Source organism: Schistocerca piceifrons, chromosome 2 (genome assembly GCF_021461385.2).
Source record: "Schistocerca piceifrons isolate TAMUIC-IGC-003096 chromosome 2, iqSchPice1.1, whole genome shotgun sequence".
NCBI lineage: Eukaryota > Metazoa > Arthropoda > Insecta > Orthoptera > Acrididae > Schistocerca > Schistocerca piceifrons.
Window position 1 is genome coordinate 91,838,266 of NC_060139.1, and position 13,371 is coordinate 91,851,636.

Here is a 13,371-nt window from a genome sequence, read left to right on the forward strand (position 1 = left end):
GTATAATGTAGTTACAGCCTAGTGCGTCTTCGTACAGATTATTGCCGTTGAAGGTTCGTATTCGTGAATTCCAATCGGGGTATTTTGCGTTTAGGTCTCCAGCGGCGATTACCCGCTGTGCTATGTTGAGTACTGTGCTGATATCGCGTGTTACTATGTTCTTAGGAAGATGGTATATCGATACCAGTGAGGTGTTGGCTCCGTTGAACTTGACCCTTGACGGCCGTGGCCTCTAGTCTTTCAAGCGCTGGGAGCTCGATGTTCGTATGTTCAATGTCTTTGTGTATGATGCCGCCTCCCTTCCTGCCATCCTCTCGGTCGGTACGATAGACAAGATACCCTGGGATGTTGTTTTCGAGGCGTAACCAGTGTTTCGTTCACAAGAGCGATTCGGATACCCTTTCGCTCCACGAACGCGGCCATTTCGAGTTTTTGCTTGCGATCCCGTTGGCATTCCAAAACAGGATCTGTGAGTTTGTGTCAGCGTCTGCGTTTCGGGGCTGGTGTGGTGTATTATCCATGTAGTAGTGTAATAAGTGGTGTGATAGTGGCTTGGAAGCTAGTCCAGTTAAGCGTGCTTGACATGAACTGCATGCTGTGACACACACGACCTAACCTTCGTGACTATTTCCGCGGTCATGCGTCTGGGGAATAATGTTTCCATTATTCTCTGGAATATTGACATATTGTTGGTCATGTCGGCCTGTGTGTTGTTAATAGTGTTAGCGGCCGCTTGTTCCTGTGTTGGTGTCTCGTGAGGGCTGGCCTGTTGTCGGCTGTTCGTGTGACAATTGTGGGCCCTTTGTATTCTCTGTGGTGAGTGGGTGTGTTGTCTGGGTTGTCGAGTTGGTGTCCGGGTTGTGTTTGTGAGTGTTGGTGTCCTGTTTTCTGTGTACATGTTGTGGTGTGGTCGTGTTCCTCCTGTTGCGGCTGTTTCTCCTTCTTCTCTGCTGTCGTTGTGGTCGTCCCTGCATTGGTGCATCTTCTGTAGCCTGTGGTGGACTGCAGTCCGCGATCTCAGGGGGTGGTGTGGTGTGGTGTTGTTGTTGTTGCTGGTGTGGTGGTGGTGGTGGTGGTGGTGGTGGTGGTGGTGGTGGTGGTGGTGCTGCTGCTGGTGTGGTGTTGTTGTTGGTGGTGGTGTGGTTTGTGGAGCGTGTCCTGAGCTCTGGGGCTCGTCTGACCGTCCCGCACTGCTGGGGCTGCCAGTGACCACTCCAGCGAAGGATACTCCACTTCTTACTGGGAGCGGGGGTGGTTTCGGAACTGTGATGGCGGTAGGTTTAGCATGTTTGGCTATTCTGCGCCTCAGAGCTGCTTTATAAGCACTGCACCTCCCTGTAGTTTGCCGGATGGGCATCACACCAGTTGGCGCACTTGCGAGGTGCTGTATGGGGAGTTTGCAGTGTTGGTTTGTAAGACCGCCAGCGCAAATACAGCAGCGGGGAGCGAGACCGCATCTGGTACCCACGTGCACAAAGCGCTGGCAGTTATGGCATTGTTGGGGGGTGCGCGGCGTGTTGTAGATCTCTATATTGACGGCCATGTGAAGAAACAACAACAGGTCGCGGTACTTGGCCATGTCGGCCAATTCCGCCATGTAGTTATGCGACGGTTTTGCTGTGCCGAACTATGACATTCGGTTTACATGAATGCACTCCCACCCGAGAGTTGAGAGTTCTTTGTGTACCGTGTCGGTCGGGGTTCGTGAATGTATCCTCTTTATCACGTACTGCTGTGTTGTAACACTACCGCCCTTCTCGGACGTAGGTTAGCTATATAAAGCCTGTACTGTAATAAGTTCACGGGCTTCACCTTATAAACAAGGATTTTAGTACATTAGTTGACCGCGTGTACGTAATAGAAGCAAGATCGGACTTATATTCAGTCAATAACCACAGTGATGCATTAAGCAAATGTAAAGTATAATTATTCTTTCGCATGGACAAGAAGTACACACAGTAGATGCTACCTATATTTAACAATTCGGTCGCCAGCCTACTTAGGCAATTAGTGAGTTTTTCCTTGTACAAGTGGGTGCATGTACAAGCATAGTAACACGTAGTAATGATGCGTTATATGGCAAAGTTTGGAACCCGAAAAATCCACTGGACTAAAGTTTTCTCTTTTTGTATTAATTTGGACGAGCTACATTTACACAACACCACACAGTAATGATTACTACTAACTGCATTTTGTATGTTGAGTGGACTGAAATCGGGCATAGATTGCCCTAGCGTCGACAATCTTGAAAGTACACACACAATATCACTATGAATGATGGAAAAACACTAATACATTTAGGATTAATATAGAATTTAGCTTTACTGGTCAAATCTGATCAACACATTTCAAGGTATGAAAGAATGGACAAGAGAAAAGGGGGGGGGGGGCCCTGAAACTGTTATGGTCGTTATACTGAAACTATTAAGTACTGAAGGCAAATTAATGCTCAAAATTACCAATCTATGGATAACCATTCTCTTGTCTTACTTCTGAATAATTTAACTGTCATTATTTCTGTCTCAAATTAATTAAATAACATCGCTAACTCAATTCAAAAAAAAACTCTTTTGTTCTTTACCAACATTTGCAACAACACACAGAACTTTAGATCCCTTTATGGCATAGATTAATCTGCTGATAATTTTCATTAACATTAACCTTAAACTTTCAGTTTAGGATACTCGGATTGCACAATACGAGGTAAGGATCCTGTCTAGGTCAGTGATCAGGATAAGTCATGGCTAAAGCAATTCTGGTAAAAGTCACGTTATTATTGAACAGTTAGAAACCGTTTCGACACTGGTCCACACAGATACACTTCTAAAGATGAAATAAATGTTCGACCTGTGCAAGTCGGTGCGGCGGATGGCGGGCAGCGAAATAGTGGGCAGCACGGCACACATACAAGCACGGCTAAAGCTCTCACAACATCGGCACTTTCCATCTTCTTAGCGTCGTAATTTTTCCAATTTTGTGCCTCAGAATATAGCCATGCCAAGTAGTCGTCGGAATCGGTTCATCCGAGGCTCAATGGAATCCACTTTTCCTGGGTAGCCTCCTCGGTACAGTACGTGTACTTCCGACTATTGCTCGCCTCCGACTGTGTTACTGAGCCCGTCGTGCCGAACCGCGCCAGTGTGCGTTTTCCCGCCTCGCCTGCCTCCACCTTTTCCCGCTCCCCTACAGGTAGGGTATTCACCACAGTTTTTCTACTACACATATCCTAATGCATTACCTACGTATGGACCAAGTGTATAAATTACAATTTTCACATCTTACAATAGTTTTAACATTAAATACACTTCACTTTGATTACCACATTATTTGAAATCTAACATAAATAATATTCGTTTCAAAAGTTACTCACAGTTTCTTTAACATGACACGAAAAGAATCGAAAAAGAAATTCAACACATTGCTATTATTAATTTATCTAAATTCATAAAGAACAAAAATTATTATACGTATAATTCTCGTTACAGTGTCCTTTCAAGGACTGTTCTGTACGTGAAGTGCTCTACCTTCCTTTCTTTAAGAAAGTCCAGTAGATTCGAATAATCTGACTTGTACGCCACGTCCAGTGCGGCGTGTTCCCCAGTGAGCTTAGAGTAGTATGTTGTGGCGTTGTGTTTCTTATTAAATTCCTTGTTTCGGAGACTGAGGTCTCCGTAGTTGTGTATGATGACTGGTGGGAAGCCAGTCGCGGTATTGTTTGGGTTCTGCGTAGCACCGCGTGTGTGTGTGTGTGTGTGTGTGTGTGTGTGTGTGTGTGTGTGTGTGTGTGTGTGTGTGTGTGTGCTGCAGTCGCAGGGTTGTTCATGTTGGTCCCTGTGTTGCCTTTGTTGCTAATCTGCGGTGTGGCTGGAGTAGGCAACAGCACTCGGCCGTTGCCTCGTGAGTTTGTGGGCTCTCTTGTTTGTGTGTTTGCCGGCTGTTTGCGTCACGGACCGACCTGCTGTCACAGTCCGTCTTCTTCAGTGTTAGCTGTGTCCTCCGTCGGCTCTGGCTCCGGTTCCGTTGGTGCCTGGGCTACCAGAGGTGAAAGAGAGGGCATGTAATTCGACTTTTCAGCAGGCTCCTGTATGTGGTGAGGGTGCTGCTGCCTGCGTGTGTTCACTGCCTATCAGATCTGCGATCAGCTCTTGCTGTTCAGCAATCTGCTTGTCCTTCAAGGCAACCTGCTCTAGGAAGGTAGACAGTGGAACGGAAATGATGACGGGAGTAGCCGGCATATCCGCCTCTTGGGCGGCAGCTTTGCTGCGGGTAAGTGGTGGGGAAGTACGGGAAAGATCGGACATCTTTGCTGTTTGGAGGAATATTATTTGGATAGGGAACGATGTGCGACAATTTTGCTCATTCTACGAAACGACAATATTTGCTTTTTCGGCGAAAGTGCGGTGTATCGTGTCTTTACGGAAGAGGGGGAGTGCATGCGACGTATCTCCGCAGTGTGCAATGCGTGGCGAAAGAGCGCTGGTAGAAGAGAGCGGCTTCGGGGTTACCCGACGTGAACGGGCCCCTGACACTGAGACTACCCTAGCAAAGAACGGGAGATTCCCGCTGGGGAGATTTTCAACCGTAGTGTTAGGAAGTTAAGCCGAAACGCTTGCCACTTACCGCCCAGAAGCGTTAAGCGGCTTGCGCTAGCTCGTGCCGCTCAGGAGAGCATCACCGGCAGCTACGTCAGTTGCAGCTTATTTGTGACCACTCCGAAGAGCTATCAGACGGGTAGCTACACCAGGTGCAAAGAGCAGCGTTCCGCTCAGGTCGGCTGTCTGACTGCGGGTCACTCATTGTTGCTAGTGGGGACACATCGTAATATAATGCCATTATTTTCTGAAACACATACACGTCGTCAACATTTTGTAATCAGAAGTTCTAGACGAAATGATCATATTATGAGTTTCTAGGGAAGCGTTAATAGCAATGTTCCATTTAATGTTTCCCGGTGCGAGTTTTTGCATGTCGACAGCCAATAGTCCAATACTGACATTAGTGGGAATGAGACTGTTGATTATTCAGAAATTTCTGATCACTGTTTCCACCTTACTCTCAGCAGTTGCGGCATAGGCCCCATGGCCTCTTGGTGCAGCGAGAAGACGCAAGTGTCTGGTGTGTTTGTAAGTATTGTGATGAGTTCAACTTGTTCTTTAGATGTTTCAGGAGTAGTTCTGAAAGTGTTAATACGGTGACGGGTCCACCCAAGTTTTCTGTAAGTGTTCAGCCAGTTACGCTTCCCTGTGTCATTATTTTCTCTACGACAGATGGAGGTACTTCTGAATCCGATGTGAAGCACCATACAGTTTTTCTTACCTTCCGTTATGGCTAGTGAGATATTGAATGTGGGTCATGTTCGGAATGAGTGTTAGTTTGTCGTATTACTACACATTGTGACAATGTTTACTTATTTCATTCTCGTTAGTATGTTCTTAGATGTTTAAGGGCGTTAATAAATAACGTCGCCGCTGATTGCCCGTGAACTCCAACCACAAATACACATTGTCGAGGATTGTGGGGGTATACACGCAGAAAGCGATACCGAATACTTCCGTTATTAAATGAGTACTGGCATACTGGAACGGTGTGCGCACAGAAGTCCACTATTTGAGAGTTCAGCTCCTCTCACGGGATATATTGTGTTGCGGAGGCCCATGAGGTACCGGGTAGCAGCGTGATGGAAGACAGATTACCCGACTGGTCACGCACGTCCCTCTTTCGTAGGCGTGTAAACCTAAGGAGGACCACGTGATTGCACTCAGTGCACTACGTAAGGCGCATCTAAAAGGTGTTCCCCAAAGTTGTGTTGACTCTACAGTGCGCCTCATGAAACACTTGACTGACTCGACCTAGGGCGTTAGTTTTGAACAAAGTACAACAACATTACATGGAATCGCGTAAGGACAGAAACAACTAAAATATCTGTTCTGGAGCTGGGGGGCTTATTAAATAAACCTGCAGGAAATGTGCCACATTGAATGTACTTGAGTGACAAACGTTTTGTACGTAGTTGGAAGTTTCATCCTAGACCATCAGTGTCCTTAAAACGTAGATGCTACAGTGCGTGGCCTGTTTATTGATGCTGCGTGATAGTGGGTCTAAAATTGTTGGTGGTGCATAAAGAAGTGTTCATAGTTCCACGAATTCCCCCCTGCGGGTTCGGGGGTAAGAATAGGCCCGCGGTATTCCTGCCTGTCGTAAGAGGCGACTAAAATGAGTCTCAAATGTTTCGGCCTTATTTGATGGTCCCCTGTTTGGTTTGACCTCCATATCTCAATTTTTCCGAAGAGCGAGTCGATTGGGTAAGGGCGCCTTACTTGGTGCATTGTGTCCATCTTTAATTGAGACCTTTCGCCAGCTTATTCGTCGTGGGCATTGCAGTCCTGCCTGCTCTCCATCTCTGGGGCATGGATACGTTCGTGTGTGCACTTTCCGCCATGCAATGTGCAGTGCCAGTTTCTGCACTGACGGTGACCATAGACTATATGTCACCAAAAATCCACCATGGTAGCCAGTCCGTTGTGGTGGGACCGCTATGTACCCTGTTGGTTGTAACCCCCTGACAACACAGGGATCGCTCTACTGATGCCTGCGCCGTTAAATCCCCACGTATGCCAAGGAGTAGATGCCCATCTCTCTGGGGCATCTGGACTCCCGGCAGTGGCCATCCTGCCAGGTGGTCCTTGCTGAGGCTTGGTGGCGCCCGTGCGGAGGGCCCTTGGTCGGAGTAGGTGGCATCAGGGCGCATGACCCGCAATGAAGCGTGGTACATCATCTCTCGCCGGTGGCCAGCCACCAGCAGTGTCTAAGCGTTGTCGGGCACAATTTAATGCTCGGTAGTACGATCCGAAAACGTTCCAATCCCTGGCCACGCTGTGGGAGGAGCGTAAGTCTCAGGATGGCGGTAATAGTTCTTAGCCCCTATTCTTAGTTCGTTTCTGTAACCCCTCCTGCAGCGGATTTACGGCTTCACATCAAATCCCACTTCGCACAGTCATGGGCCAATTTTTGGGAGGCTACTCCCCTGTCTAATAAACTTCGTGCAATTAAGGTGACACGAGGCCCGTGGCGTTCCTCCTTTCACCTCTCCCAAAAGGACTCGACCGCACTGTGGCATCTCCGCATTGGCCATACCAGGCTGACCCATGGTTTTTTTTCGCGTGATAAGTCACCCCCACTTTGTGGTTGTTTAGCCTTCCATTCAGTATCCCACATTTTGGTTGAATGCCCCCTTCCTTTGGCTGTGTGCGCTAAGTACAGACTCCCCCACACTATACATTTGATGTTGGCTGACGATTCCCGGATGGTCTCTCTGGTTCTCTGGTTCTCGGTTTCCTCTGGGAAAGTGGTTTTTATTCTCAGTTTTAAGGTTTTTAATATCTCTGGTATTCAGGCAGGGCGGTGAGTGTTAGTGTCTCCCACTGTAAGCAGTGTTTGGAGATTCCCAATTCACCTCCCTGACCGAAATCCTCTTTTCTTCCTCTTTTACTCTGTTTTTACCGTTTCTTTTAAGGTTTGGTTAGTCTCCTTTTCCCATACGTACTTTCTACATTCGAGCGGTTGTACCTTTTAAGTCACAGGTGGTCTTGCCTATGCTGCTTCAGCATAGCGTAAGGTTCGTTCTCTTGCTGAATTCCCTCGTTTTGTTTTTACCATTGACAACATGAGTGCCCCTTTACGTTTTCAGCCTTTCCCCTTTTATTGTTCTGACTTTCCTGAGATGTCACATTAGCGGAATGGACTAAATTTGAAACGAGGGACTGACGACCTTGTTGTTTGGTCCCTAAACCCTCAAACAACCAACCTATTCTTAGTTCGTACGAGAGGTGATAGGGAGTATTTTCTATCCACAAAGCCTCAGTTCTTCGTCGAGCATTTAGAGGACAAAGTTGGGGAGGTGAAGGGTTTGCCCAAAATGCGCTCTGGGACAGTACTGATACAAACGAAATCCTCCGCCCTGTCACGCAGGTTACTTGCTTGTGACAAGTTCGGGGATGTTAACGTTACCTTCACACCACATGAGAGTTCAAATATGGTCCAGGTGTTATTTTTCATAGGGACCTGCTTATGCAGTTTGATGATAATCTGCATGCCAACTTAGAGCATAGATGTGTTTATTTCGTCCGGCGCATTCATCGGGGTCCAAGGGCCAATCGGGTTGCTACCGGTGCCTTCCTCTTGGCCTTTGAGGGTGATAAAATACCGAAGGAGGTCAAGGTGATGGTATACCGTTGTGGCGTCAAGCCCTATATCCCTCCCCCAATGCGGTGCTTTAAGTGCTGGAAGTTCGGCCATATGTCTTCCCACTGCCCTTCCAGCCTCACAGGTCGAGATTGCGGACGCCCATCACATCCCAATTCTCAATGCACCCAGCCTCCCATCTGTGTCATCTGTGGAGAGCATCATTCATCTTGCTCGCTAGACTGCAAAGTCTTTCAGAATATAAGACCCTGGACCGACTGACCTATACTGAGGCCAAACGGAAATATTATAGACTGCATCCTGTGAGAATGACACCTTCTTACGCCGCTGTTACAACAACTGTGCTAGCCCCATTAGTTTCGAGATTTCCACCCAGCTCGATGAGCAGTACAACTCATCCTGCACCCTTGCCTGTGGGGGGCTCTACCCACCCAATCGCTCCTGCACCACCTACCTCAGGAGCAACATCCTCCCACCCATCTGTCAGTCCATCCCCACCTCTCAGCTGGAGAAGCGTCTAACGTCGTCTGCTACTCCCGCTCGTAAGGGTTCCCTTGGATGCCTCCCTGGCCAAGCTTCCACCAGCGGGAAGGATAACGCCAGACAGTGGCATAACTCCCCACCAGCGACTGGTAGTAGGGCTTCGCGATCCTACACCGACCTGGAGAATCAATCGGTGAAGCCTTCCCAGCCAGTGAAACCCACAGTTCAGCAAGAGAAGTCCAAGCGAAAGACCTCTAAGGCCAAAGAACTTGGGGTGGCACCGACACCACCACACCCTTCGAGCTCTGCGTATGAGGATGAGGTGGAGATCCTGGTGTCCGCTGAGGACCTTGATCTCGCCCGTCGGTCAGACGCCATGGATGTCACTCGTGCAGGTACTGAAACACACGGCCTCCCCAGTCCCTTCATGTATTTCTCAGCCATGGACAATACCGTCCTCCAGTGGAACTGAAGCGGCTACTTTCATCATCTGAGTTCTGACAACATATCAGCCTTCACTCTTTCTTCTGAATTGCTCTTCAGGAAACTAGGTTTCCAGCAATGTGAAACCCGACCTCCGTGGCTATCAGGGTTATTACAAGAACCAGGCAGCTTATGAAAGGGTGTCTGGTGGCGTCTGCAGTCTTAACCTTCCACCGGATGGTGACGTCGCGCAACATATCCTGGCTGCGCTGATAGCCCAATTGGGGCCACCTTTCTTGTTACTGGGCGACTTCAACGCCCGTAACCCTCTGTGGGGTGGATCAGCGGCCACAGGTCGAGGCGCCACAATTGAGCGTTTATGTGTGGGGCTCTTTGTTTCGATTTTAAATGGCGGTGCCTCAACAAACTTCAGTGTCGCGCACAGAACGTACTCCGCCATCGACTTTTCGATCTGCAGCCCTAGCCGCTTATCTACTGTCCACTGGAGTGTGCATGACTACCTGTGTGGTAGTGACCACTTTCCGATCTTCCTGTCGTTGCCACAGCGTCACTCTCCTCGGCGCCCTTGTAGGTGGGCTATGAATAAGGCTGACTGAGACTTGTTCTCCTCCACTGCCGCTATTGTCCCTGTTTCTCATATAACCATTGATACGGTGGGTCACTCAGTCACTACCAGCGTCGTTAATAGCCAAAGAATCTGCAATTCCCCGTTCTTCTGGGTCCCCTTGGCGGAGGACAGTGCCTTAATGGTCGCCTCAGGTCGCAGACGCGATTATACAGGGTGTTTCAAAAATGACTGGTATATTTGAAAAGGCAATAAAAACTAAACGAGCAGCGATAGAAATACAGTTTGTTGCAATATGCTTGGGACAACAGTACATTTTCAGGCGGACAAACTTTCGAAATTACACTAGTTACAATTTTCAACAACAGATGGCGCTGCAAGTGATGGGAAAGATATAGAAGACAACGCAGTGCGCCATTCTTTACGTCGTCTTTCTGCTGTAAGCGTGTGCTGTTCACAACATCCAAGTGTGCTGTAGACAACATGGTTTATTCCTTAGAACAGAGGATTTTTCTGGTGTTGGAATTCCACCTCCTAGAACACAGTGTTGTTGCAACAAGACGAAGTTTTCAACGGAGGTTTAATGTAACCAAAGGACCGAAAGGCGATACAATAAAGGATCTGTTTGAAAAATTTCAACGGACTGGGAACGTGATGGATGAACGTGCTGGAAAGGTAGGGCGACCGCGTACGGCAACCACAGAGGGCAACACGCAGCTAGTGCAGCAGGTGAGCCAACAGCGGCCTCGGGTTTCCGTTCGCCGTGTTGCAGTTGCGGTCCAAATGACGCCAACTTCCACGTATCGTCTCATGCGCCAGAGTTTACACCTCTATCCATACAAAATTCAAACGCGGCAAACCCCTCAGCACCGCTACCATTGCTGCACGAGAGACATCCGCTAACGATATAGTGCACAGGATTGATGACGGTGATATGCATGTGGGCAGCATTTGGTTTACTGACGAAGCCTATTTTTACCTGGACGGCTTCGTCAATAAACAGAACTGGCGCATATGGGGAACCGAAAAGCCCCATGTTGCAGTCCCATCGTCCCTGCATCCTCAAAAAGTACTGGTCTGGGCCGCCATTTCTTCCAAAGGAGTCATTGGCACATTTTTCAGATCCGAAACGATTACTGCATCACGCTATCTGGACATTCTTCGTGAATTTGTGGCGGTACAAACTGCCTTAGACGACACTGCGAACACCTCGTGGTTTATGCAAGATGGTGCCCGGCCACATCGCACGGCCGACGTCTTTAATTTCCTGAATGAATATTTCGATGATCGTGTGATTGCTTTGGGCTATCCGAAACATACAGGAGGCGGCGTGGATTGGCCTCCCTATTCGCCAGACATGAACCCCTGTGACTTCTTTCTGTGGGGACACTTGAAAGACCAGGTGTACCGCCAGAATCAAGAATCAATTGAACAGCTGAAGCAGTACATCTCATCTGCATGTGAAGCCATTCCGCCACACACGTTGTCAAAGGTTTCGAGTAATTTCATTCAGAGACTACGCCATATTATTGCTACGCATAGTGGATATGTGGAAAATATGGTACTATAGTTTCCCAGACCGCAGCGCCATCTGTTGGTGAAAATTGTAACTACTGTAATTTCGAAAGTTTGTCTGCCTGAAAATGTACTGTTGTCCTAAGCATATTGCAACAAACGGTGTATTTCTATCGCTGTTCGTTTAGTTATTATTGCCGTTTCAAATATACCGGTCATTTTTGAAACACCCTGTATGTGGCTGGTGGGCACTCCAATGGCACAAGCGATATCCCTCCATAGAATACGTCATAGCCTTCAAACGGCTGCGTGCATGGGCCCGCCGCCTTACTCGCCAAAGCAAGCAGGAGTGCTGGGAGCGGTATATGTCCGCCATTGGCCACCATGTCACTCCCTCGCAGGTCTGGGCAAAGATTCCCTGCGCCTATGGCTTTCGGACCCCTGTCAGTGTCCCAGCGCCCTCACAGAATGGAGCAGTTTCTACTGACTCCGACGTAATTGCCAACCGCTTGGAAGAGCATTTTCCTACGCCGACACCCCCCGCCCCCACGCTACGCCGTCGGCACCCGCCCCCACGCTACGCCGTCGGCACCCGCCCCCACGCTACGCCGTCGGCACCCGCCCCCACGCTACGCCGTCGGCACCCGCCCCCACGCTACGCCGTCGGCACCCGCCCCCACGCTACGCCGTCGGCACCCGCCCCCACGCTACGCCGTCGGCACCCGCCCCCACGCTACGCCGTCGGCACCCGCCCCCACGCTACGCCGTCGGCACCCGCCCCCACGCTACGCCGTCGGCACCCGCCCCCACGCTACGCCGTCGGCACCCGCCCCCACGCTACGCCGTCGGCACCCGCCCCCACGCTACGCCGTCGGCACCCGCCCCCACGCTACGCCGTCGGCACCCGCCCCCACGCTACGCCGTCGGCACCCGCCCCCACGCTACGCCGTCGGCACCCGCCCCCACGCTACGCCGTCGGCACCCGCCCCCACGCTACGCCGTCGGCACCCGCCCCCACGCTACGCCGTCGGCACCCGCCCCCACGCTACGCCGTCGGCACCCGCCCCCACGCTACGCCGTCGGCACCCGCCCCCACGCTACGCCGTCGGCACCCGCCCCCACGCTACGCCGTCGGCACCCGCCCCCACGCTACGCCGTCGGCACCCGCCCCCACGCTACGCCGTCGGCACCCGCCCCCACGCTACGCCGTCGGCACCCGCCCCCACGCTACGCCGTCGGCACCCGCCCCCACGCTACGCCGTCGGCACCCGCCCCCACGCTACGCCGTCGGCACCCGCCCCCACGCTACGCCGTCGGCACCCGCCCCCACGCTACGCCGTCGGCACCCGCCCCCACGCTACGCCGTCGGCACCCGCCCCCACGCTACGCCGTCGGCACCCGCCCCCACGCTACGCCGTCGGCACCCGCCCCCACGCTACGCCGTCGGCACCCGCCCCCACGCTACGCCGTCGGCACCCGCCCCCACGCTACGCCGTCGGCACCCGCCCCCACGCTACGCCGTCGGCACCCGCCCCCACGCTACGCCGTCGGCACCCGCCCCCACGCTACGCCGTCGGCACCCGCCCCCACGCTACGCCGTCGGCACCCGCCCCCACGCTACGCCGTCGGCACCCGCCCCCACGCTACGCCGTCGGCACCCGCCCCCACGCTACGCCGTCGGCACCCGCCCCCACGCTACGCCGTCGGCACCCGCCCCCACGCTACGCCGTCGGCACCCGCCCCCCACGCTACGCCGTCGGCACCCGCCCCCCACGCTACGCCGTCGGCACCCGCCCCCCACGCTACGCCCTGTGGGTTCGGGAGTAAGAATAGGCCTGCTGTATTCCTGCCTGTCGTAAGAGGCGACTGAAAGGAGTCTCAAACGTTTTGGCTTTAATATGTTGGTCCCCTAAGAGGTTTGACCACTACTGTTCAAAATTTTCTGTTTGTGCGTACCATTTGGGGAAGGACGCCTTACGTGGTGTATTATATATCCATCTTGTCCTAAGATCTGGCACACCAGATTTTGTCATGAAGTTGGACTTCCATCGAGCCTCTGGCCACATTGGCTGCAGTGTGTTCTGGGTAGCATACATCCCCTCCTTTGTGCACTTCCATCTTTGCCCTCGTGATGTACATGGATATTTCGACACCTGACATCC

At 51.4% G+C, this 13,371-nt stretch overlaps 1 protein-coding gene across 1 annotated transcript; it reads left to right on the forward strand.

Moving 5' to 3' along the window:
- Positions 1–5,078: 5,078 nt before the first annotated feature.
- LOC124775170 (extensin-2-like) lies at positions 5,079–13,036 on the forward strand. Its single transcript, XM_047250010.1, has 2 exons — positions 5,079–5,123; positions 11,726–13,036. The coding sequence occupies exons 1-2, from the start codon at positions 5,079–5,081 to the stop codon at positions 13,034–13,036; spliced, it is 1,356 nt and encodes a 451-aa protein (XP_047105966.1).
- Positions 13,037–13,371: the final 335 nt, after the last annotated feature.

Bases quoted from the DNA above. Each gene is read 5' to 3' on its own strand.
- LOC124775170 (XM_047250010.1), top strand. From the start codon at position 5,079: ATGGCCTCTTGGTGCAGCGAGAAGACGCAAGTGTCTGGTGTGTTT. The intron at 5,124-11,725 runs GTAAGTATTGTG...ACCGCTTGGAAG, and splicing joins CGCAAGTGTCTGGTGTGTTT to AGCATTTTCCTACGCCGACA.